Raw genomic sequence first — 24,896 nt, forward strand, 5'->3', positions numbered from 1 at the left:
TTCGGGAGAATCGGACGCGATGGAATTTATTTAACTCGATCACATGTTTTGTTTTGGTGTCCGGCCCAGGCTTTATACGAGTTTTTCCCTTTACAAAAAGGCCCATTTATATGTGATGAGACGACCAACATTGATGTCTGATTCCCCAATTATTTACTATTTTATTATCTATCCAAATTTCTTGTTCATTTATGAAATTTTAGCACATAGCTATTAGCTGCGTACTAGTAAACATTTTCAATTGGTCTCTTGTCACCATCTCTATAAATGATACCTTTCATTAAACTGATACGGGAATCAAATATATTCCAAAAGTCGAAAACTAAAGAAACAGCAGAAGATGATTCATACAGAGTACAAAAACCTTCGACCATGGATAGCCGAAAAACTTGCAGTACATTACATTTAAACAAGAATGTTTCTCTATTGAGAGGAATCAGTTGTAGTTGAGGCAGCAGGGGGTGGTTGAGCGGATCCTGAAGGTGCTCCTGCAGACCCAGAAGGTGCAGAGTCAGGTGATGGAGCAGAGACCGCGGTTGGAGATGGTGCAGCCCTTGATCCAGGACCAGGTTGCTGAGGGTACGGGTAAGCTGCTGGAGGCGGGGCATAGTGGTGCATAGGACCAGGGTGATGTTGATGGTTAGGAGGATACTGCTGCTGGTAAGGCGACGGCATATATCCATACGGTGGTGGTGGGTATGACTGGTGTGGAGGCATCATGTAAGAAGAAGAAGAAGCTCCCTTGTTCTCACTGGTGCTTGAACCACCAGCCTCTTGAGTTGAAATTACTGCACCCATTCTCTGCGGGTCCATTGATGGGTAATAAGGTTTGTCTTGGTTAGCTGCTGGTGGTGGGTGCATATAGTACTGCTGCACTGGTGGAGGTTGATTGTGTTGCTGAGATATAACTGCTCGAGGTAGTAAACCACTATGAGCCACACTGCCCTGTAGGTTGCTATCTTGGTCAGGTTTGGGCCTTCCCCATGTGAGTTTTAGCCTCTGACCATTGACGACAAGCCTGTTGGAGAGCTCTTGCGCGGCCTTCTCTGCACCTTCACGGGATGTGTATGTGACAAATGCACAGGCTTTGTCAGCCAAGATTCTGATAGATTCGATTTCTCCATAAGCGTAAAACTGGTCTCGTATGTCTTGCTCAAGGATTCTAGAGTTCAATCCACCGACGTAAAGCGTTTTGATGCTTTCATCCTCTGGTGATTCCAAAGTGCCCATCTCACCAGCTTTTCCAAGTAACTTCATAGCAACTGGATCATTGACACTGCAAACGCGTAAAAGAAAATGAGAAACAGTTCAAATTTACCGTTTGACATACATAAATGCAGAAGTACTAATGCATTATTAAGGCAAGAACAATAGGGTATTGACTAAAATGAGAGCCAGCATAACGTAGTTCAGCTCAATAGATCACAATTCACATATGTCAGCGGGTTTCAGATATCTGAGTATATTAACTGATCAAGGAGAAAAGAGTACAATGGCAGAAACATATAAAATTGCACAAACTTTATTAGGGTATAAAACGAAATAAGCATTTGAGAAAGCAATTAAGCATCCTACAGAAGAAATTAACTTACCCATAATAACGGTCTTTAATATTTTGCTGGGACAGTTCTCCTGTTTCGGGCATCTCATGCCGGTAAGGACATTCGGCACCTCTTGTACACTCACCCCTGATGAAGAAACTACAAACATGTGCCCGATTCCTTTTATAGTATGGTGTTGTTCTTTGGAGCTTTAAGATAGTATCATTAGGTCGCATCTTCCCGAATGAAGATTCATAATCCAGTCCAGCTCTGGTCTACATAAAAGAAAAAAAGTAAATTCAATCAGATAAGCCACCATGAGAATACTAGACTTAGTCATCATTCATCAATCATTCATAATGGTTACATAACTGATCAAATTATCAAACCAACTACTTATGAAATTTAACCCGTTTCGTTTTTTTTAAAAAGAAGAAGAATGTGAACATAATCATACCTTCCTGTCGTGTTCTTCAGCAAAGTACTCTCTGTTGACATCACTTTTAGGGATAGAGTCATGAGTACTAATGTTGAGTGCTGTGTCCCTGACCTGAACAGGAAGACCATACTCAAGATCCAGAAGACAAACTTGGCACACATTTTTCAGTTTGCAACAAGTCTGACAAATCTCAGTCTTCTTGTATCTAGCATCCCGGCCTGGTCTCCACCTAAACACCGTGAAAGGACGTGTACATATCTTGCATTCCTTATCATAATTCGCTTTAGTCTACACAACAGAAACATAACACTTCAGTAAGAAATTGCATCTCAGACAAACAAAAACTACTACTGATACCTAATCGAAACATACGGCTTTCAAGAATAAAACTTGCAGCTGAAAGCTATGAGAGGCAGCAGCTATAATCATTTCGAACTATGATAAAATGGATTTGGATCTAAAATACTATACCTAAACCCTAAAACATGAATTACTAAGCTAACTAACCACTCCGAAAATACAGAAAACATCAGCGAGCACCAGATGAGATCTGAAAACACGATTCAGGAACGACTAAAACAAAACAAGTGTCAGGCAAATCCAAGATTGTGTTGGAGAGAGAGAGAGAGAGTGAGGGAGAGAGATGGAATCGAGGAAATTACCATTCGCACGTAGGGGTTGTCACCGAGACACGATTCGCAGATGATTGGGAAATCGGAGCGTTCCCATCCATCGGCCTCATGATCTCTCAGTATTCTGTGAGCCATTCTCTTCTCCTCTGATTCGACTTCTCGATATCTCAATCTCTCGAACACGAAGGTGACGACGGGATTTAAGTAGGGCAAAGTCGGTTTTGGATTTGGGTGTTTTATCTTTCTAATATTACAAAATAAACCCGAAACTTTCACTAAGTTTCCAAATTGACTTTTATTTTTTAAAATAACACAAACCAATCCACTAACTTTAACTTGTGCAATTGTGGAATGATTGATGTCAGTTCTCTTAGACATACAGTTGCTTGCTTCTTAATTTTGAGGTTACCACTTGCTAGTTAAACAAGCTCTTCTAACATGGTCATGTGTTGGATGATTTACAGCGCGAGACAAGATTGCAGATTTTGAGATGAGGCTGATGGATATAGACAGTGAACATCTGGGATTACCTGAGGCCGAGTACCACTCAATCGTGAGGATGCCTTCGAATGAATTTTCAAGGATTTACAAAGATCTCAGTAGCATTGGTGATACAGGTACATTGTAGTGTCTACTATATTGTTTCTATTGTTAATCGGAGTTGGTACTTTGTGTCTAAGTAGAGACTGACTTAATGACAATGGTTGCAGTTGTCATCTCTATGACTAAAGAAGGGGTGAAGTTTTCCACTGGAACCGCTAACATTGTGCTCAGGCAGAACACAACTGTAGACAACGATCAACATGTCTAACTCTTTGCATAAAGCTATAAAATAGTTGACAAATCATCTATGGCTGGCTGATTTATTCAGGTTTTTGTTTTGTGTATTGCAGCCGGAAGATGCGATTGTGATAGAGATGAATGAGCCAGTGTCGCTCTCATTTGCCCTGAGGTACATGAATTCATTCACAAAGGCAACTCCATTGTCCGACACAGTGACAATCAGTGGTTGTGGAGTATAAGGTTGCTGAGATGGGTTACATTCGTTACTTCCTTCATGTGCGGCTACCTTTTTTCTTTTTCTTTTTTTGGTGAGATTCCATTGTATGCCCCTCTAGAATCAGTTGTTTTCTTGACTTGTTATGTTTTATGATAACAGAGTTTCATCAAAATTAGTTATCTTTGAAAATATAACGATTCATCAACAAACCAACTCCATTTTGCAAGATAATTTATATCAAAATGCCTGAACATTTACATGAAATGGTATATTGGGTTCCATTACACTTCTCTACATCAATTCTTTGACACCATTCTACTATCTGACTACATTTGTGTAGTACATGTAAGTGCACAAGACAGTGCATCAGGTAAACCTAGTATATAATACAAGTTGACTACATCTACTTATGTTACAACGAAAGCACTAGAAGAGCCTGTAAAATGGTGGACTGACCCAAAGAGCTTCTTTGCAGCCCCAAAATGAGTGATCCTGTAAACCCCTGGTGATGCAGACTCGGGGATTCTCCATTCCACAGTGGCCTGACTTCGGAAGCTCAGCCTTTTAGGCCTCGACCATTTAAACCTCAGACATAGATCATCGTCGTCATAAACTGGGGTCCAAGTCTTCTCCTTCTGCTCTAGTCTCTCCACCAGAGCAAACGTCCCTGCCATGAACATAGTATCTCTTGTTAGCATCAAATTATGATCAAGTCACTCATGTTGAAATGATCTATGACTAAGAAGCAGACATAAGCATAAACAAATTTGGAAAATCATGAGTCAATAGACATTTTATAGACATTTTACATCAGCTTGAAAAATTTTGAATTTCAGTTTCACACCAACATGAGTAAGGTTATTATCCTTCACCACAGCCAAAATAAGAAGTGAAAAAACTCAGTAGGTAAGCAGAAATGCAGTTTTCATTTTTCAGCCTAAACGTCATTTGTAACTTGTTTCAAGGAGAAGTTACTCAGATAAGTACAAAAACTTAAATATACAGAAGCAATTTGTTCTGTGAGTTGGCTGATGATACCTTCTGTCAGTAGATCGTTTCTAGGGCAAGCTGACCGGAATACAACAGTCACCTGGTCGTTTCCCCTCTTCAAAGACAGGTTTTTAGGAACATCCGAGATTACATCCCCAAAACTGTCTCCGTCAGGAGTTGTGTCCATCATGACTGGTGTGAGGAAGCTCAGTTGCTTGTCAAGGAGATCCGGCGGTTGAGGCCCCGGTTGAACAGGTACATCAAGGATGAGAGATTTGGAGAGTTTCTTGAATTCTTGAATGTAGCCACTAAGGGTGTGTGGGCCAAACAATGTAGACGCGCCCTAAAATTGCAACCATTGCATCAGATACAGATTAAGAGAAACAAGAAGGAGCAGTTTGTTCTACAGTATCAGTGTGATAAGCTATTACCTCATATCTTTGCACTTGGTACTCCTCAAAGGTAGACACATATTGTGAGTAACCATTAGCCAACCCAGCTATCACGACGTGAATCTCACCATTCAATTCTTTATTACCACTGATTTTAAGTTGTGTCTTCACTGCATCACGGAGACGCCTTCCAGCCATAGTTGTAAATTCTGACAAGAAAGATAGACAGGAATACTAAACATCGCATTATAAGTCATTATTATGAACTGTGACAATCTGCATATTCTTCACTACCTCCAGGAACGCTGAGAATGAAAAGTTGTCCAATACGCAGAATTTGCAGTGAAAGAATTGAGGGCTGGAATGAATGACAAGTAAGAGTAGAATCTTAAAACCGTAAACAAGAGTCATGGAAATTCACATTTTTTTTAACTACTTACAGCCCACTCATATGGCTTTGTCATTTCTCCAGTGTCAAGCAAGATGGGTTTTGGGTAATGACAATCGATTTGTTTCTTGTCCGGTGTTTTAAGAACGTTTCTCACCAATCTCCAGAAAGGGTTCCCCTGATTTATCCAAACGGTGGACTTGAGAAATGAAAAGCATGTAGGCAATATTTACCTATTGGATGATACATTATGACTTAGACCAAATACCTTATCATCTCCTTGTGTAAAATCAAATGCTCCTGGTCCATCAGTGGTTCCAGCAGCAAAAGCGAATCCCATTGCCGCAGGACATGTTTTAACAACTTCTGAATTCCCATCTTCTTTTAGAAGTGTCACATTGAGCTGTGAAAAGTCAACATAAACATGGCGGTAATCAACCTTCCCTTGTAGCTGTTCAGATGCTTTGTTAAAAAGATCCAAAGCCATCTTGAATTGTCTCTCGCCGATTATATTTGTACTCTCAAATTCATCAGGATAACTGCAATGATAAAGCAAAACAGGTCAAGAGAGTATGCCTTTGATAAATTTGAGCTATCTAATGTTGTAAGACAGGCAGAAAAATAAAGACAGTTTAATACCCTGGTCCACGCCCATAGCACATCTCATTTCGCCCACCACATGTACTGTGATTAAAATCACAAGGAAGACCAGTGTCTAGGCAAAAGGCTCCAAGCACATTTGGGCTAACATCACCACAGTTCGTTTGACAGAAAGCTGAAACAAAGCCAGGCATGTCCGCCTTCCTCAGAGCACTCCTCACCCGCCTTGCAGAACTTGAAATTCTAGTTGCAGGCCTACCAGGTTGTGACTTAAAGTAAGATGCAAGCTCTAACAACTCGTCATCTGCATCAGACCGAACAAACTGAACAGTTTATTGTGTTTCATCTTTACAGACACAATATAGTTGTTAGAAAGGTGTTGTAAACTTACGGTTGTCCTGATCCTCGATTATGCTTGAAACTCTTCTAGGTATCTCATCTGAGATAAACTCTTCCGAGTAGGAGTTTTCAGCAGTGTTCTGTTCAAACCAATCCTCCATAAATCGTGCTGCAGCACCCTTGTTGTCCCCACTGATCAAAGAGTTTGTACGACTCATGGAAGTTCCATGGGTAGCAAACCAATTGAAACTACCTACTGGACCCCATTGATCATCCACAAACTTTAGAAGAGTCATTTCTTTATCAACATCATACTTGTGTTTACTTCTTTCTTCTGAAGGATTATTAAGATATGCACTTGGACTGCGGTTAACACCAGCATCTAAGAGTTCACCTGTAAGGTAAGTTTAATTAGCTTATGATAATAGCAGTTTCGAAGAACAACCCTACATTACATGTACAAAATCTAGGCAAAGAATAAAAGAAACCTTGCCCATTTGAATTAATCAACATAAAATAGGAAGGAGAAGACAAACATATTCTTTTTCTGAGAATATTTTCCAATGTACACAACATCTGACTATATTTCAATTTTCAGTATCAGATTCCAGCATTAAACTTTCTTTCAGAAAAACAGGAAATACGTCCAGAGAGAAGAAGATATTAGTTCTTACCATTATTGATGAAAATTGATCCAGGACGAAGATTTTCATGAGCTTGTATGATACTGTTCTCAATTCCATTTACAAGGGCATCAAATGACTGACGAACAAATCCAAGAGATGTTACAATATACACCACATACTGAAGATACCCCCCTGGACCGGCATGGGTGTGGATACCAGTGATGGCAACATTCTTTTCTGTATATAGGTCCCCATATCTACAAAAAAAAAAAAACAGTTGCGTACTATGATCTTATAAACACCAATGCTACTCAACCTAAGGAAAAGATAAGGTGCGTACCTTGCCTTGAGTCTCTCAATCACTTTTAGTGTTACAATTTGTGAAGCCATACATGCGTCAAGGTTAACAAACACAACCCGCTTCCCTTGAGGCTCAGAGACAATAAATGTCCGAGCTCGGAGCCTGAAGTGAATACCAGATGCTACTTGCTCCATGTTAGCATAACCCATCATATTAACATCAGCCGCCGGGCCAGTAATGTCATAGCTTCCCAGTCCAATCAAATACTCAGAGTCAGAGGAGTAAACTCCTACGCTGGTGAGCAGAAAAAGCACAGCCGATATGTAGAAGAAACTACGAAAACAGGTGCTCCATAATCTGGCTAGAGATAGATCAATCATAGCGAAGTTCCTCACCACTTCGCATAACCTCCTACGTCATAAAAAACTTTAAAAGGATTTATCTTTCTACACAAAACAGATTTTGCATCCGCAAATACTCTCCATCGATAAACATGAATGGCATGTGTGTAATATAGACAATCCAACACCTAAAAGGCTCAATCAAGATTCAAGAGAATTTTTTTTTGTGTGGAAATGAATAGTCTTTTTTGTACAAAAAGCCAAATTACAAGCCGAAAAGGAGCATCACAAAGCATAAGACGATCAAAAACATGAAACACAAGAAAATCCAACTGAAATCCGAAAATCCAGTTCGTCTTAATAAACGAGATTCTTCCTCATTTGGAAACTGATCAAAGTTGGTAACCATATTTACAATTAAAAAAAAAAAAACAACTAGACACAGAACATAACTTTTCCCCCTAATCTCTTACAAGCAAAAGATAAACAGAAACTTGAAGATAACTATAGAGGATGATCAGGGAGATGCTGTTTCTAACATGCAATTGACTAAGAACTAAACACAACAGAAGAGAGAAACTAATTTCAAACCTGGTCTCAGTACGGGATTCTTCTAAAATAAACCGGAGAGATAAGTCTGATGTAAGAAGAAGAAAGGAATATATGATGTAAGAAGAAGAAAGGAATGAGAAAGAGACTGAGAGTTGAAGCAAAGAAACGGAATTGGTGGGAGAGATGATTGAAGATGATGAATTTTCACTCTATTTAGATCGTCAAAGATGTCCCTCCCATCCATTGACTTTTCCTTTTAACAATAAAAAAAGGTGCCAAATCCATATATCAGTTATTGGGCCAAAATCCTAAAGTTGAATAAGGCATTTTTCATTTGGGCTCAAATCTTACATGGAATGGAATCAAAATTGCTAATTCATATAGAGCCATCGAGCAGGCCCAACCATCAACGTTATCAAACGGTAATAAAAAGAAAGAAAAAAAAAAATCTTAATGTGTTGATCTTATCTCTTAGTCGATAATATATAAAAATGTTGTTGACAAAAAAATATTTTAGATCTCTTTAAACTAATAAAATTGTCGAGACATAAACCTCAAATTTGTAAATAAGTGATTTTTGAATCCTAATTATCAGTAATTACTATAATTTTAGAGTCCTTTAAAGAACGTACGTGTGTAGTTAGTGTTTCAGAATTCAGACTCTAGCTAGCTGATCCTACTTAATTTAAGCAACAATACACAAAGTTATAATCATGGGTTCACTGCAAAAGGGACGTTGATAGCTTCGTAAATGAGAGGCGTACGTTCGATGGAGTATGGACCTATCGGTCAATTCTCATTGTTGGAGTTTTATGCATTAGTCAAAGATGGGTTGATTGTCGTTGACTTATATAGTTTATATTCACATCTTACAATTCTATTCTGGGTAAGCTTTAGCTCTTCAAAATTTGGGAATCATATAATTTTTCAGTTTTCTAACAAAAGTCTAAAACATTAAAAAAAAAAAATGGCAACTTACGAGAGAAGCTGGTGGCGGGCTAAACCGAAGAATAACATAGCTTTGGTACTGTTCATAACGATAACAATGATGCTTCAATTCCAAATGAAAGGATGTGTAGGCTGTGTAGAAACTGAAAGGATGGGTTTGTTGCAACTTAAGTCGTACCTCAGGAGTCTCCTTGATGCTGAAGAAGAAGAAGAAGGAGGGAAGAGTATTCTCAAGTCATGGACTCATAATGGCGACTGTTGCCGTTGGGAGAGGGTAAAGTGTAGCGATGCTATTAGTGGCGACATCGTCGATCTCTCACTGGATCGTCTCCTACCCATCGCATTTGAGTTGCAAACTCGCTCTTTAAACCTTTCTTTGCTTCATACTTTTCCTCAACTCCAAAGCCTTAACCTTTCTTGGAACTGGTTCACTGGTTTGTCTGATCACGTCCATGGTACGCACGTCCTTCGTACGCACGTCCTTCGTAATCGGAATCTTTCTAATTAATATCTGAAAACCAACAATCAGAATTATCGGTTAAGACTTAAACCGATATTAACCAAATCAATTTCCTTAGTTACGTACGTTGTCTGATTGTCTCATTTTTTTTTTTTTTTTTTGGTCATCTGTCTGATTGTCTCCTAAATAGTTCGTTTACCGTATAGTTTGTCTCTAAGATCAGTAATTGCTGGTCCATCCAATGAGTGATTTATGTCGATATGAGCTGTGCTTGTGTGTGTATAAATCTCAACTTCAGATTTTGATGATAGTGTGAAAATGGTATAGCGGTGCGTGAATTTTGTCGTTGATAGCAGATAGTGCACATCAGGTGTTCGACAGTTTGCTCGAAAGAGAATTTTTAGTTTTATGCATTCATGCTTTCAGGTTATAAGAGTTTTGCCACGCTAGAGAAGCTCACCACTATCGATTTCTCCCACAATATGTTCGACAACAGTATTGTTCCTTTTTTAAGTGCTGCGACATCGCTCCGGACTCTACATCTTGAGTCAAATTATATGGAAGGTGTCTTTCCTCCTCAAGGTTATGTATTTCTTCTGAATGTTATACTTTATAAAAAAAAATTATATGATTCAACTGGCGATGATCTTGACGGCTTCTTGTTCTGGTGTGGCAGAACTTACAAACATGACAAAACTGAGAGTGTTAAACTTGAAGGACAACAGTTTCAGCTTCTTATCGGTTCAAGGTAAATACATTAACAAACCTAATGTAATTTTTTCGTTCCAAAATCAAACTAATGGGTTGATGCTAAATGACTAAGGGAGACATTGAGATGCAGGTTTAACCGAGTTCAGAGAGTTAGAAGTACTGGATCTCAGTTTCAATGGTGTCAACGACTCTGAGGCTAGTCACAGTGAGTGGCTTTTATGGAATTGCTTATCTTTGCTGACTTATAACACACTTATGGACTCATGGTATCACTATTTGTTTGTTGATGCAGGGTCTAGTACAGCGAAACTGAAAACACTAGATCTTAGTTTCAATCCGTTGTCAGATTTTTCTCAACTTAAAGGTAGACCAAAAGTACCTGGAGTTTACTTTCATGATCTTTATCCCAATTATGTCAGCTTTCTAATTATAACTTGTGTTTTTTCGGGATCTCCAGGTTTAGAAAGTCTCCGAGAGTTAGCAGTCTTGAAATTACGAGGCAATAAATTCAACCACACGCTATCTACTCATGGTAAGTGTTGTAAACTGTTCTTTCCGGAAGATACTTATTGCGTAGAGTTGGCAGGCAATCAAATGTTTTCTGAATCTTTTCCTAAGAATGTCTTTTGCCTGCGCAGTACTGAAAGCTCTGAAAAAGTTGCAAGAACTGGATCTCAGTGACAATAGGTTCACAAATTTGGATCATGGCCTAGGTAAGATATTTATAGAAAGAGAAACTTGCTTGCTCTAACATATATATCACAATTGTTTTAACCTATGTAGTTGAAATTTCTCATTCATCTTAATAAGAGTAGAAATGAGAAAAAGCTTAAACTTATAGAAGTCTTTCAGCAAGTCCAGGTCAGAAAGAAGTTATAAGTTCAGCAAGAAACTCTGAAAGCCTAGTGTTTCTGGAAATATTCTGTAACTATTGTAACCTCTGGATAAGAATTGCATCTGAGTTTGCAGATGAGCATAGCAAACCTCAAGTCGTTTACTGTGGGATGTGTTAAAGAAAGTAGAATCAGATTGAGATAAAAATTCTGGATCTTGTTTGGTTTGGTGTAGGTTTTGGGGTCGAGAATTTATAATAATTTCGTGAGTTAGTGACTAATCAGTATATTACATTGGGGTTGGTGAATATATAAAAGGCTTTTCTGGGTCGGATCTTAACAGTCACTTTACACTTTACAAGCTTCATAGAAGTAACACATTGAAATCTTTATTTATATATATATATATAATCTTTATGTTTTTCCAACCGCAGGTTTAGTGATTCCTACATCTTTACAAGTATTGGATCTCAAAAGGAATCAATTGTCTTTGGCCCAGGAAGGTAAAATATCACAATCATTTTCTCTCTTCTGTTTCATTAGCTTATGCTTTTTTTTTTGGTATAAAGATTCACAGTTTTGTCACCCTCCTAACTGACTTTGGATGATGGAGGTGATGAATATAATAATTCTTCCTTTTGTTTATATAGAATATGTTTTTTATTTTTTGTTTATAAATATGTTTATATAGAACAGTACTCTCGTTTTATAGATGGAGTTTATGTTATTCTGATTTCTTACGCTCTTATTTGACTAATTTCAGGCTATTTGGGGATTTGCAGACTAGTGAATCTCATGGAGCTAGATTTGAGCAGCAATGCTTTAACAAGTCTACCTTATTGTTTGGGCAACTTAACGCATCTTCGAACCCTTGATCTATCGAACAACACATTGAATGGAAACCTTTCTGCCTTTGCGTCTGGTCTACCACCAGTGCTGGAGTACTTGTCGCTTCTTGATAATAACTTCACCGGTTCGTTCTTGTTCAACTCACTGGTCAATCAAACAAGACTCACAGTATTCAAATTGTCATCAAAAGTTGGTATGATCGAAGTTCAGACTGAGAATTCTTGGGCTCCATTGTTTCAATTGAAGATTTTACATTTATCGAATTGCAATCTTGGCAGCACAACGCTCGGCTTTCTCGTGGATCAGTATGACTTGTGCTTCGTTGATCTCTCTCATAACAAGTTGACAGGAACATTCCCGACATGGCTTGTGAAGAATAACACAAGGCTGCAGACTATATTATTAGGTAGGAACTCATTGACCAAGCTTCAACTACCTATGCGTGTTCATGGCTTGCAAGTTCTTGATATCTCGAGTAATATGATATATGATTCAATTCAAGAGGACATAGGGGTTGTGTTTCCAGGTCTGAGGTTTATAAACTTTTCTTCTAATCATTTTCAAGGAACTATTCCATCTTCGATCGGCAAGATGAAAAGCCTACAAGTCCTGGACATGTCTTCTAATGATCTATATGGGCAGCTTCCCCGGACATTTTTAAGTGGTTGCTCCTCGCTGAAGGTTCTAAAGCTCTCAAACAACCAATTACAGGGGACAATATTTTTGAAGCATGCAAATCTTACTGGTTTAGTTGGGCTTTTTCTTGATGGCAACAATTTTACTGGGAGTCTTGAAAAGGGTTTATTAAAGTCAAAGAATCTAACTCTTTTAGACATATCAGATAATAGGTTTTCAGGTATGCTTCCGCTTTGGATTGGTAGGATGTCAAGCCTCACATACCTTTACATGAGTGGAAATCAGCTAAAAGGCCCTTTCCCTTTTCAACGACAGAGTCCTTGGCTGGAGGTTATGGACATCTCACACAATAGCTTCTCTGGTTCGATACCAAAAGATGTAGATTTTCCATCTCTCCGAGAATTAAGACTACAAAGCAATGAGTTTATGGGGTCTATTCCAGGCAATTTATTCAAGGCTGCAGGATTAGAAGTTCTTGATTTGCGGAACAATAATTTTTCTGGAAAGATTCTGAATGCTATTGACAAGACATCTAAGTTGCGTGTTCTTCTTCTACGGAATAACAGCTTTCAAAGTTATATCCCTGAGAAGATATGTCAACTAAGTGAAGTTGGTCTCTTGGACTTGTCTCACAATAAATTCAGAGGCTCCATACCATCATGTTTCAGTAAAATGTCTCTTGGTGCAGAAAATAATGACCGTGTTATGTCACTTGTTGCAGACTTTGACTTCTCATACATTACATTCTTGCGACATTGTCAGTACTCTTCACATCTTAACTTGGATGATGGTGTCAGGAATGGTTATCAACCAAAACCAGCAACCATAGTGGATTTTTTAACGAAAAGTAGATACGAGGCCTATCAAGGTGACATACTCAACTATATGCATGGTCTGGATTTGTCAAGCAACGAACTATCGGGTGAAATTCCAGTTGAGATTGGAGATCTTCAGAATATCAGATCCCTGAATCTGTCAAGCAACTGCCTCACAGGATCCATACCAGATAGCATTTCAAAGTTGAAGGGCTTAGAAAGTCTTGATCTATCCAACAATAAACTAGATGGAAGCATCCCTCCTGTGTTAGCTGATCTCAACAGTTTAGGATACTTGAATATCTCGTTTAACAATTTATCTGGTGAAATCCCTTTCAAAGGCCATCTTGTAACCTTTGACGAAAAGAGTTACATAGGCAATGCTCATCTCTGTGGACTTCCTACCAACAAAAGTTGCATCTCTCTGAGAGTCCCTGAGCCAAGTGTAACATCACAGACCAATGAGGAAGACAGTGAAGAAGAAGAAGAAGGTGATGTGATAGACATAGTGTGGTTTTACTGGACTTGTGCTTCTGTCTACATCTCTACATCCTTGGCCTTGTTTGCTTTCCTCTGCATAGACACACGATGGTCCCGAGAATGGTTTTATCGTGTTGATCAATCCGTCAGTCATCTTCAACGGTTCAAGCGTTCCCATGTCTGCAACTGAATCGGTGTCTCAGTTAGAGGTACACCGTACACTAGTGTATTCTCCTCTTTGATGAAAAGTCATGTTATCCTTTCTTTTTTTTTTTTTTTTTTTTTTTTTTTTGTCATCAGTCATGTTATCCTTGTTGTTGGACAAACCGTATATTTTTATGTGATTGTAAGAAAGAGTAACACTGGAGTGAAATACCAAGCAAGAAATTAACTAGTCCTTACGGATTTCTCATAATATTTGGGCTTCACAAACCCATAATGGCCCATAAAACACACTACGGGAGAAAAGAGTTGTACTTGAAAATTGAAAGGCATCTAGAGTTTTCAGGATCATTCTTATTTTCCAATCTTGTCATGGTTATGGTGTGAAAAATCTAGAAGCTCTAGAGATTTCTTTGTCGCCACCATAAATACATCATTAGACTCAATCCCGTTTACTCAGAAGTCGAAATCGAAGTCGTCACAAAATTGATAAAATTATCTCAGCGTTCCAAACATAATCTCCTACCACTTTCAAATCAATCAATAATGTCGCTAATTCCAAGCTTATTCGGCAACAACAGGCGAAGCAACAGCCTCTTCGATCCGTTCTCACTCGACGTTTGGGATCCGTTCAAGGACATGCAATTCCCCTCGTCATCGCTCTCCGGAGAAACGTCGGCGGTTGTGAACGCACGTGTGGACTGGAGAGAGACGCCGGAGGCGCACGTGTTCAAGGCGGACCTGCCGGGGATGAAGAAAGAGGAGGTGAAAGTGGAGATAGAGGAAGACAGCGTGCTCAAGATCAGCGGAGAGAGACACGTGGAGAAAGAGGAGAAGCAGGACACGTGGCACCGTGTGGAGAGGTCTAGCGGTCAATTCTCGAGGAAGTTTAGGCTGCCGGAGAACGTGAAGATGGATCAAGTCAAAGCCTCCATGGAGAACGGTGTTCTCACTGTGACGGTGCCTAAGGTAGAGGCGAAGAAGCCCCAAGTTAAGTCTATTGACATCTCTGGCTGAGCCAATTCGCTTGAGTACTCTGTTTCTGAGTAGTCTCTGTGTGTCAGTGTCAGTGTCAGTGTCAGTGTCAGTGTCAGTGTGAGTGTGTGAGGTTTCGTCTGATTGTGGTTTTTCGTTAGAATATGGCTCTATGTTATTTGGTTGATGTATGTTTAACTTGGTTATGTATGCTAATAATCAATTAGTGTCGTTTTAATTTTTAATTGCTTTCTCTCTCTCTAATAATTATATTCGTAATTCGATTGCAGTAATCCCGAACAACTGAACTTGTATATTGCCTTTTTTGTTTAAGTAGATCAGAAATTATACGCTAAATCGAATCTAAATATAGATACATGTGATTTAATAAAAATCCTTATAACAGAGGATTCGAATTAATGAAATTATTTCTTTCGTGCAAGGTTAAACAAAGGAAAAAAATATATCTCAAAATTCGAAAGTAAAAAATCAATGGGTGTTTCCGTTTTCACCTCATGAAAACACAAAACTCGCAACGTATAAGGAAAAGAAACGGAGAAGAAAGGAGAAAAAAGAAAAGAAAAAAAGAAAAAACATTTCTTCCATTCTCGATCCTTCCGGCTTGCTCTAAGGGTAAAATTCAAATCTTCCTTCAATTTTCTAGGGTTTCGATTTCGACCTCGATTCGTTTGATCTCATTGTCGATACCGTTTTTTTTTTTGTTTTTTTGTATGATTTATTGGGTCGATGTTGACGTGTGAATGTGTGTATTTGCGTAGGTTGATCGGGAGATCCGACGCTAGGATTTTGAGAAGCAATGGCGAATCGAATAGATCATGAGTACGATTACTTGTTCAAAATCGTCCTGATCGGCGACTCCGGTGTCGGTAAATCCAACATCCTCTCTAGATTCACCAGAAACGAGTTCTGTCTCGAATCCAAATCTACCATCGGCGTCGAATTCGCCACCCGGACGTTACAGGTGAGAGATCATCTCCCTTCTCTCTGCTCTTCAGAATCCAGACTATTTCCTTACAGATCGATCGATTGAGAGTACTAAGCTAGATTCTATTTGAACAGAATTCAGATGCTCCTTCTAAGTTGTTTTAGATCTGAACATCTCAATGTTATGGACATTAATTCTCGTAAGGTGTTTTGTTCGAAATTGTAACTGTAGCAATTGGAAACTCTGAAGAAGCCTGAGATATTTGTGTTTGTTAATATGATCCCGTGTGTATCTGATCATCAGGTTGAAGGCAAAACAGTGAAGGCTCAGATTTGGGATACTGCTGGCCAAGAGCGTTATAGAGCAATCACAAGTGCTTACTACAGAGGAGCTGTTGGGGCTCTTCTTGTCTACGACATAACTAAAAGGCAGACCTTTGAGAATGTCCTGAGATGGTTACGCGAGCTAAGGGATCATGCTGATTCCAACATTGTCATCATGATGGCTGGAAACAAATCAGACCTGAATCACCTTAGATCTGTTGCTGACGAAGATGGCCGCACTCTTGCTGAGAAGGAAGGTTTGTCGTTCCTCGAGACATCAGCTTTGGAAGCAACCAATATCGAGAAAGCGTTTCAAACCATTTTGTCCGAGATTTATCATATCATAAGCAAGAAAGCCTTAGCGGCACAAGAAGCTGCAGGTAATCTTCCGGTCCCGGGCCAAGGAACTGCGATCAATATATCAGATTCATCTGCGACTAACAAAAAAGGGTGCTGTTCTACCTAGTTACCTCCAACTATAGGAAATGACTAATCAATCAATCACACACATTTGAGTTTTCAAGAATATCTCTTTTGACCTTTTCCCAGTTTCCTTTTTTGGCTTCTATTTCCGGCGCAATTCAGCAAGTATAGCATACCTTCTTTTTTCTTTTTCAGGTCTTTGTTATTCCATATTGGATTTATCAGTTATGTTACCAGAGTTTGTTTAGTTGTATTGAGACACAACATTTCCCAGGGAAAACAAGTTTTAAAAAAAACATCTTGCAGACACATATCTATGAAGCTCTTTGGTTATCTGACATTCATGAGAAACGTAGAAAATGATCTCCTTAGGATTAGCTCTTGGTTTGGCCAGTGTAATCTGATTATGGTTAAGAATTTGCTTTAACCCATGATTATTAACATATCCACAACTTTAAATTTAAAAATGGGATCAAAACAGCTAAAATAGGGAGGTGGAGGGTGATGATGCGCACGAGGGGATGTGTTAGCAGCCATTTACTTCAAGTCTACAAAGAAAAGTCCCCCGTCTCTGATAGAGGGATAGAGAGATAAAGAGAGAGAGGTCAATTAAAACAAAAATGTTATTTTAAAAAAAACAAAAAAAGTTGGTGAAATAAATAAAATAAAATAAATATCTCAGTGACCAGATTTGTATTCATTTTCGTGACAGTCTGTTTGTTTGTTTCACTGCGTGGCCTCTCTCGCACCTCTTTCTTCTTCCTTCTTCATCTCCCCATCTGTCTTCCATAGATCCATCCATGGCTTCCCTCATCGAATCTGGTTGGCAGGTACTCTCTCTTTCATCCTCCTCCTGTTTCCGATTCCCTTGGTTACCCGGGGACTTCCTCCTGTTTTCCCCGTCTTCCCTGTCTTCACTTCACCGCATTGTGATGATACATGCGTGTTTCAATTTCTATTTGCTTTGTTCGAATCCACCGCTCTGGATTGTATTGATTGATCGGATTAAATTTGGTGTCGTCTCGGTTGCTGTGCTGTTTTAGATCTAAATTTGACTATATACGTAGGAATCATGAGCCTTTGTTTTCAGTTTCTGTTTTGTTTTTGTAGCTTAAACGGATCTAAAGTGTTGGCACTGTGAACTTAAGACGCATGAATCATATAATTATCACTATTATAACTTGCGGAGTTCCCAATGATCTGTATCCCAAAACTGCAAAACGCATGGATTACTATTTGGGATTTTGCATGGTCCGGAAGATTGTTTCTCATATGATCTTTCCTACCTGAAGAATTGACCAGCACTATACTTGTTAACTTAGATCAATGAAACACGTGTTGATCAGCATTGGTGTTTCATGGACCATTGTCTTCAATGTTTGCTTCTTCTTTAATGATAGAGGCATTGAATTGTTTGATGTCAGTTTTTGTTTCTACTATATAACCATCAGAAGACTTTTTCTCTTTCTTTAGTGTTTTGCGCGTATTGGCTATTATGAGTGTTCTCTCTGCAGAGAACTGCAGGATCTGTTAGCTAATATTTTTTATTTTTTTTCTGTGGTTGATGCAGTACCTTGTGACACATTTTAGCGACTTTCAACTAGCGTGCATTGGGAGTTTTCTCCTCCATGAAAGCGTGTTTTTCTTATCTGGATTCCCTTTCATATATCTTGAAAGGGCAGGCTTTCTCAGCAAGTACAAAATTCAGGTTTATTTCTCCTCTCATTCACATATCGTTCCAAGTGTCTTCTACGTATGCAATTATAGTTTTGTGTGATGGTTTGAATATGATCGTGTGGAGGTTGATCTCCGAGTATTCAGCCACACGTGAAAGTGTTTTCTTGTGACTTATGGTGAAGGCAACTGTAGTTTCACTGATAAAAGTGAATAAATATATTGTCATTTCAGCAATTACAAAATACTAGTAATTGTGAAATCTGATCCTTTTTCTCGTCTTCCCTTATCCTATATGATCAAATCAACCAATACTTTTGTTTTGGTTGTATGCAGACAAAAAATAACACACCTGCAGCCCAAGGAAAATGTATTACCCGCCTGCTGCTTTATCATTTCTGCGTGAACTTGCCCCTCATGATGGCTTCCTATCCTGTCTTTAGAGCCATGGGAATGCGAAGCAGTTTTCCTTTGCCGTCCTGGTATTGATGTTTAACTATACCATTTGGCAGTAGAAAATAAAAACACAATCAAACCTGTCAGTGTTGAGCATCATGAAAGAACCTGAGCTTATGTTTGATCAGGTATATAAGACCCTCTTTGGTGATGGTCCTGCAGGAAAGAAGTGTCTGCCCAGATATTATTCTACTTCATCATTGAGGATTTTGTCTTCTATTGGGGTCACCGGATCTTGCATTCAAAATGGCTGTACAAGAACGTGCACAGTGTGCATCATGAGTAAGTTTTCAGTGTTCACCATCTGCTTTCAGTTTTGATACTTGGCAATGTTAGCTTAGATAACTTTCTGAAAGCAACCATTTTCATGATATCCCAGATATGCCACACCATTTGGTTTGACATCAGAATATGCTCATCCTGCTGAGATTCTATTCCTGGGTTTTGCTACCATAGTCGGTCCAGCGCTCACCGGTCCTCACCTGATTACTCTCTGGTTATGGATGGTGTTGAGAGTGCTTGAGACTGTTGAGGCGCATTGCGGTTATCATTTCCCGTGGAGTCTCTCGAATTTTCTTCCTCTGTATGGAGGGTAAGATCACACATCTAACCACCTCTCTTGAACTCGAATCTAGAATAAATTGTATTAATGGAATCATTATTAATTTGGTTACAGCTCTGACTTCCATGACTACCATCACCGACTGCTCTACACTAAGTCTGGCAACTACTCTTCAACCTTTGTGTATATGGACTGGTGATCCTCTTAACTATATATTTCTATTTGCTTTCGAGAAAAGATGATCGTAACTAGTTTTGAGTCAACTGTGTAATTCACTAATCTCGTCTCTGGTGTTGTGCAGGATCTTTGGTACTGACAAGGGCTACAGAAGACTGAAGACCCTTAAAGAAAATGGTGACATGAAACAAACGTGAAATGGCCAGTTCGGATTGCATAGTACATTTGTCACCGGAGAGGTCCTATTCTGCAACCTCTCCTTTTCCTTAACATTTTGTTTTCGGGTTGCTGCAACTGTCATGTGTCTTAGTTTATTATGTGTGGCTAGAATTGCTACAGATGTGGCATATTTGGAAGAAAAAGAAACATTCGGTACTTCAACTGAGTATGTTGTTTGGGTTTGGCAATTGAAGCATTTGGTATGTGTAATCGATTTTGAAGCTTAATATGCAAACGGGTATAAACTTGGGGTTACTCGCTGAATCCTATTCGATCTTAAAATTGGCTGGCCCGGTCCATTTGACAGTAATTTGGTCTTCTTCCGAATATAGATTCTTACACGACAGCTAACTTATGTTGACATTGTGTCTGATATGTAAACATGTTTAGATAAAACACTGATTAGGTCAAATATTATAACTCAATCAATCACCCGACACCGACACGTACAAATGCGCATATAAAATGTGCATCGGTCCATGGTGGGTCACGTCCTTTTTCCGTGGTGTAGGGTTCCTTTGTTCACCTCTTTGACACGTCCTCTTCCCTATTATCGTCTCTCTCATTCACTTCCGTTGGATTTCGAATGTCTTCAAACACACAAAAAATGCTAACTCGTTGTAGAGAGATTTTAAAGTCTCTCTCTATTTAACAAAAGAAAATTCCCGTTGATGTTCTCGAAGATCACCACGTGTATCTGAATTAATTGGTTCTGTTTCAAAGCAAAAGAAATATGTACATCACTTTTTATTAATTGAATTTTGAACTGATTCTACCTAGACAGTGACACATGGCACATCACATCTTTCCTTTTTATGTTTGTTCATTACACCATGTAAAAAAAAAAAGTAAACAAAAAAAATGGTTTAGAACAAAAAGAAACACCCAACTATACCACTCTGGTTTATCGGTTTTTTTTTTTAAACCGGGGCATAGATTTTTTCCAACCAATGCTTTGCCATTATCTTTTCTCTCTTTTAGGTTCGGAGAAGATATGAGCTACCTTCGTCCCAAGGAAAAAGAATCATTTTAAACAGAGAAAATAAAAAAAAGAAGACGGTGGAGTAGAGTGAATAGGAGATTAGTGTCAAGCTACGTGTCTCTTTCTTCTTCTTCTGAGATCAACAACGACGACGCTTACGTTGTCACTACTGTGTTTTGCCAACGCCAGCTTCGTCAGCAATACTGACGCCTCCGTACATGCTTTGTCCGTGATCTCTCCTCTCTTCCCGTTCTTTCTTGACCCCACCACCTCCTCCTCCTCCTCTTTACTTTCTTCTTCTTCGCTTCTCCTCCCCAGAGTTTGAGTTTCTCCTCGCCGTCGTCCTCCTCCGCGACCACCCTTTCTATTTAAACACATGTGCACCATCGCACACGCGGCCTCGTTCGTCACTACGTCCCATAACCCGTCACTTGCTAGAATCAGAAACTCATCTTCTTCCGTCCGATCCGTTACCGTCACTTCCGGATCCGAAGTCACGTACGGTTTCAAGTAGTTGTCTCCTATAGCTCGTGACATGGCTAAAACGCCTAAGACTCTTGCACCATCCCAATATATCACTCGCCCTCCTGCTTCTTGGATTCGATCCAGCTCATCCGGACGATCCGGCTATTCATTTCAAAACGTAGAAAACCAAACTTAAATCCACAAAAATCCAACCAAATTATCAAACATATAAATATGTCGATCGACAGAGATCATATAGAGACTGACCTTGTGATCTGTAGACAGAGGCACTGCTTTACCATTCCGACAAAGAACTGCTCTAGAATCGCCGCAGTTAGCGACAATAATCTTCTCCGGGGTAATGACGGAGACAACGGCGGTGGATCCAACGGCGTCGCAGTCAGGGGTCTGAAGCTCACATCTACAATTAGCACTCATCACAGTTTCACCCCAACGAACAACCTCTTTATCCATGCGCGTGAAGCTACGTTCCATCATCTTTTTCCATTCTTCCTTCTTATCTAAAAGCGCTTCTTCTTGAACTAACTCGTGAAGCCTCTCTTTACACCTCGCCGCAACCTACAAAACGACGGCGTTCCAGATCAGGCAAACCGATAAAAAAAATAGTAGAATATTTTTATAAAAATATCTACTAAACGGCGTCGTACGTGAGAACAGCCATGGCCGTCGTAAACACCAAAATAGTGCCATCTCGTTCGAGAAAACTCGGTTTGTTTCCGTACAAAAGACGGATGAATCGCAACGGCATCTTCCATATCTCTTCTTCTCCCGCACACCGACGAGACGCCGTACCTCGGCCTCAGATCCGTCTCTTTCACCGTCTTCTTAGCAGAAACAACCATACAACTACTATTCACCGATGAGTTTATCATGGAGACGTCAGTACTGTCTTCAACACTCTCTTCCGGAGAGCTTCGAGAAGGTGACGACGACGCACAGTTCATAAAATCGTAGTCGTCTTGTTTGTTTCGCTTGTTGTAAACCCCTTCCGGCTTCTCTTCGTCCATTGCCTCCGTGGGATTCATCTTCTCCGCCGGTGGAGAGACCCTGAATCGTTGAACACCGATCCTCCACTTCCGGCTAGACCAAGACGGTCTCGATTCACAAGCCGACGTTTCGTCCTCGTAACATATATCAGCCATATATATATAACTCAGATTTCTTCGTCTCTGCTATATTTTTTTCCGGTTGGATCGTGAATTAATTATTTCCGATGAGAATGGAAAAAATCTCTTCCTCCGATTTTTATTTTGATTAGACCATGCAAATGAATAAAAATATCATCGTTTACACGTTACAAAGGTGTTACCATTTATATACCCCCACGCGCCTACCGCTTCACAAATACATTTTTAAATTCGTTTTGTTTTCAAAATTAACTTTCTTTTTATTTTTTACTTTGATTTTTCTCCACCCGCCTTGGAAAAAAATCTTTTTACACAAAACCGTGACGTATTGGTCTTGTGTCTGAAAAAAGAAAGATAAAAAATCTTGACCGTCGATTTTAGTCACTATACGATCTAGAAATGGACCACGTAAGCATCACGATCAGGTGAGAGATAAACGTGGACCAATGAAAATGTAACAGAGGGGGGGAGAGAGGAAGTTCCTTTCGCGCCACGATTGTGGTCCATTCTTTCTCCGGGAAGACCCTTTTTGTTTTTTCAAATTGTCTCCTTAAAGATAAAATTATGTGTGTCTAATCACCAAATTTAATTATCTTATTTAATATCCTAAATAAATCCCATTACGTTAGTTAAAAACTTGTTGATTTTGTGTTAGTTAACCTTAATTTGATCTATAATTAGGTCAACTTTTCAAGACTAACGGAATTAAGTACGAAAAGCCTTATTAGACAGCGATTTTGCTAGCCATGTAGTAATTTATATATATATATATATAACTGTGAAGTGTGAAGCTACAAATTATGTTACATTTAGACACGTATGTTACCTTTTCATATCAAAATTCTCTTATCTTTTTATTTTTTTCTTTCTCTTTTCATTTTGTGTCATATAAACATCAGTTACGTACTGTATATGTTTCTTTTTCTTTTTATAGTTCACACTTTACGCATCTGTTGTTTTGTTGAATATATATATACTAGTATATATGGACCGATAATAATCTCCAAAGAGAACGGCTATGCATTGTTTGAAAGTTTGAAATGTATCAAAGGCTCGCTAAGAAATTAATAAAGAGTAAAGACCACGGAGATTCTCAGCACTTGAATTAGATTTAGGGTGCGGATCCGCATTTTAACTAAAGCGTATAAATAATTAAGGGAACTATATATATAGTTTGATAAAGAATTGAATATCTTGACAAAGTGGATTATTGATATAAAAAGGTACTAACTACTAAGCACGCACGAGATCAACAACTTGTAGTAGATTTTCACGCAACTAAAAAAATCTCATCTGTTCACGGTTCACCTAGTGAGTGTTGTTAACATTACAATCATGATTACCTAAGAATATAAAACAAAATCTATTTAACAATCAAGGCCTCACAGCAAGAGAAAGCCGTACATAGGACACGTAAGTCAGTAAGTGTAGTTGTCTTGGAATTAATAATTAAGAGTTTTAACCGTTACAGAAAAAAAAAAAAGCAAGAAAATACAATTAAAAAAAGAAAAGGCTTTTTGGTGAAGCAGTGGCCCAGCAATTTTATCTCTCTATACGTTTTACTTCTTTCTGTTCAATTCCGGCGAACCTTTTATTAAAGAGAATCTGAGGGATTATTTTGTCTACACCGTACACGTGTTACCATCGTAGCTCTTTTTATTTTAGACCAAATTTTATATTTATTTTTTACTGCGACTTCTACTGTTTGCAGTGAAAGTTAGGTCACCCTGTCTCTCACACTCTCTATACTCTCTCTATCTCTCTCTCTCTAGTGATCAACTACCATTTCACAAAAGCTTAAATGTGTCTCTCTCAACTGCAAAAAAAAAAAAAGGCTAATTGTATATATGTTACAGAAAATATTCAAATCTGACTAGAGAGTACTGATTTAGAAGCAATCCTTGCATGCATATATGTTTCCCTTTTTTCTCGCCGGTCAAAATCTTTTGGTGTTTCGTCCTGAACTGAGCATATAAGTGTTGGTTGGGTCCGGCTATTCCCTTAGTCGGTCGGGGCTCTCGCCTTGTCCCATATACTACTACATATCTCTTCTGAGAGTTGAGTTTTCGATCCACGTACCACCTTCCTATTCGCTGTGTTTTTTTATTTATATGAAAAAGTGGAAAATTGGATTAATTCACCAGCTCCCAAACATAGATAAATAAATAAAAATGATTACTTATATCATCACTAGTAAACCAACAATCATGCAGCAATAACGTAACAATCGTAAATAAATTGTTCCATAGCGGTCATCTTAATAGTAGCTAGTACCCGCATATGCAGCTAGCTTTCCTTTTCCACCATTATTTGTTCAACAACAAATATTTTGATAATCAAGATCCATATATATACTCTTAGCAATAACATCATGCCCATCTATATGTATATCATATCTAGACATACTCTTCTATTGGTTGTTGTCAAGATCTCAAGATCTAAGCTCTTAATTAGCTATTGTCGTCTTCACGGAGATATCGATCCTTCTTCATTGAATACATCCACCCCATT

The 24,896-nt window shown here is 38.8% G+C and overlaps 8 protein-coding genes across 11 annotated transcripts; 5 read left to right on the plus strand and 3 right to left on the minus strand.

The window, feature by feature from the left end:
* Positions 1–260: 260 nt before the first annotated feature.
* Positions 261–2,788, minus strand: LOC17899477 (zinc finger CCCH domain-containing protein 4). Its single transcript, XM_006307237.2, has 4 exons — positions 2,643–2,788; positions 1,999–2,268; positions 1,593–1,816; positions 261–1,276 (listed from the first exon to the last, which is right to left on the minus strand). Exons 1-4 carry the CDS (start codon positions 2,745–2,747, stop codon positions 424–426), a joined length of 1,452 nt encoding a protein of 483 aa, XP_006307299.2. The 5' UTR covers positions 2,748–2,788; the 3' UTR covers positions 261–423.
* Positions 2,789–2,963: 175 nt separating this feature from the next.
* On the plus strand, positions 2,964–3,798 carry LOC17896813 (proliferating cellular nuclear antigen 1). The gene is given in 6 exon segments (XM_023790026.1): positions 2,964–2,976; positions 3,077–3,229; positions 3,323–3,417; positions 3,506–3,615; positions 3,617–3,671; positions 3,772–3,798. Coding segments are annotated over 6 exon segments (453 nt in total).
* A 32-nt stretch (positions 3,799–3,830) lies between these two features.
* LOC17896777 (neutral ceramidase 1) lies at positions 3,831–8,132 on the minus strand. Its single transcript, XM_023789570.1, has 10 exons — positions 7,288–8,132; positions 6,996–7,204; positions 6,374–6,715; positions 6,022–6,286; positions 5,651–5,921; positions 5,435–5,560; positions 5,289–5,352; positions 5,034–5,203; positions 4,651–4,945; positions 3,831–4,279 (listed from the first exon to the last, which is right to left on the minus strand). Exons 1-10 carry the CDS (start codon positions 7,626–7,628, stop codon positions 4,020–4,022), a joined length of 2,343 nt encoding a protein of 780 aa, XP_023645338.1. The 5' UTR covers positions 7,629–8,132; the 3' UTR covers positions 3,831–4,019.
* A 1,008-nt stretch (positions 8,133–9,140) lies between these two features.
* LOC17897222 (LRR receptor-like serine/threonine-protein kinase FLS2) lies at positions 9,141–14,570 on the plus strand. Of its 4 annotated transcripts, XM_023789059.1 has the most exons (10): positions 9,141–9,544; positions 9,976–10,131; positions 10,226–10,297; positions 10,391–10,465; positions 10,553–10,624; positions 10,718–10,792; positions 10,899–10,973; positions 11,528–11,596; positions 11,857–12,348; positions 12,508–14,570. In XM_023789059.1, the coding sequence occupies exons 1-10, from the start codon at positions 9,187–9,189 to the stop codon at positions 14,061–14,063; spliced, it is 3,000 nt and encodes a 999-aa protein (XP_023644827.1). In that variant the 5' UTR covers positions 9,141–9,186; the 3' UTR covers positions 14,064–14,570. The 4 variants fall into 4 exon arrangements, with proteins under 4 accessions (XP_023644827.1, XP_006306633.2, XP_006306635.2 ...); XM_006306571.2 differs by having other exon boundaries at positions 11,857–14,570; XM_006306573.2 differs by lacking the exon at positions 9,141–9,544 and adding an exon at positions 9,572–9,878 and having other exon boundaries at positions 11,857–14,570.
* Positions 14,478–15,255, plus strand: LOC17896932 (17.8 kDa class I heat shock protein). Its single transcript, XM_006303324.2, has one exon. The coding sequence runs from the start codon at positions 14,582–14,584 to the stop codon at positions 15,050–15,052; it is 471 nt and encodes a 156-aa protein (XP_006303386.1). The 5' UTR covers positions 14,478–14,581; the 3' UTR covers positions 15,053–15,255.
* Positions 15,256–15,512: 257 nt separating this feature from the next.
* LOC17899810 (ras-related protein RABA2b) lies at positions 15,513–17,013 on the plus strand. Its single transcript, XM_006304135.2, has 3 exons — positions 15,513–15,643; positions 15,790–15,992; positions 16,260–17,013. Exons 2-3 carry the CDS (start codon positions 15,828–15,830, stop codon positions 16,743–16,745), a joined length of 651 nt encoding a protein of 216 aa, XP_006304197.1. The 5' UTR covers positions 15,513–15,643; positions 15,790–15,827; the 3' UTR covers positions 16,746–17,013.
* A 376-nt stretch (positions 17,014–17,389) lies between these two features.
* LOC17900058 (methylsterol monooxygenase 2-2) lies at positions 17,390–20,054 on the plus strand. Its single transcript, XM_006303987.2, has 7 exons — positions 17,390–17,532; positions 18,273–18,410; positions 18,713–18,858; positions 18,995–19,114; positions 19,212–19,424; positions 19,509–19,589; positions 19,696–20,054. The coding sequence occupies exons 1-7, from the start codon at positions 17,503–17,505 to the stop codon at positions 19,766–19,768; spliced, it is 801 nt and encodes a 266-aa protein (XP_006304049.2). The 5' UTR covers positions 17,390–17,502; the 3' UTR covers positions 19,769–20,054.
* Positions 20,055–20,519: 465 nt separating this feature from the next.
* On the minus strand, positions 20,520–22,540 carry LOC17898464 (protein phosphatase 2C 3). Its single transcript, XM_006307465.2, has 3 exons — positions 21,906–22,540; positions 21,505–21,816; positions 20,520–21,399 (listed from the first exon to the last, which is right to left on the minus strand). Exons 1-3 carry the CDS (start codon positions 22,398–22,400, stop codon positions 20,878–20,880), a joined length of 1,329 nt encoding a protein of 442 aa, XP_006307527.1. The 5' UTR covers positions 22,401–22,540; the 3' UTR covers positions 20,520–20,877.
* Between the last annotated feature and the right edge of the window lie 2,356 nt (positions 22,541–24,896).

Source organism: Capsella rubella, unplaced genomic scaffold (genome assembly GCF_000375325.1).
Source record: "Capsella rubella cultivar Monte Gargano unplaced genomic scaffold, Caprub1_0 scaffold_1, whole genome shotgun sequence".
In the NCBI taxonomy this organism is placed as follows: domain Eukaryota; kingdom Viridiplantae; phylum Streptophyta; class Magnoliopsida; order Brassicales; family Brassicaceae; genus Capsella; species Capsella rubella.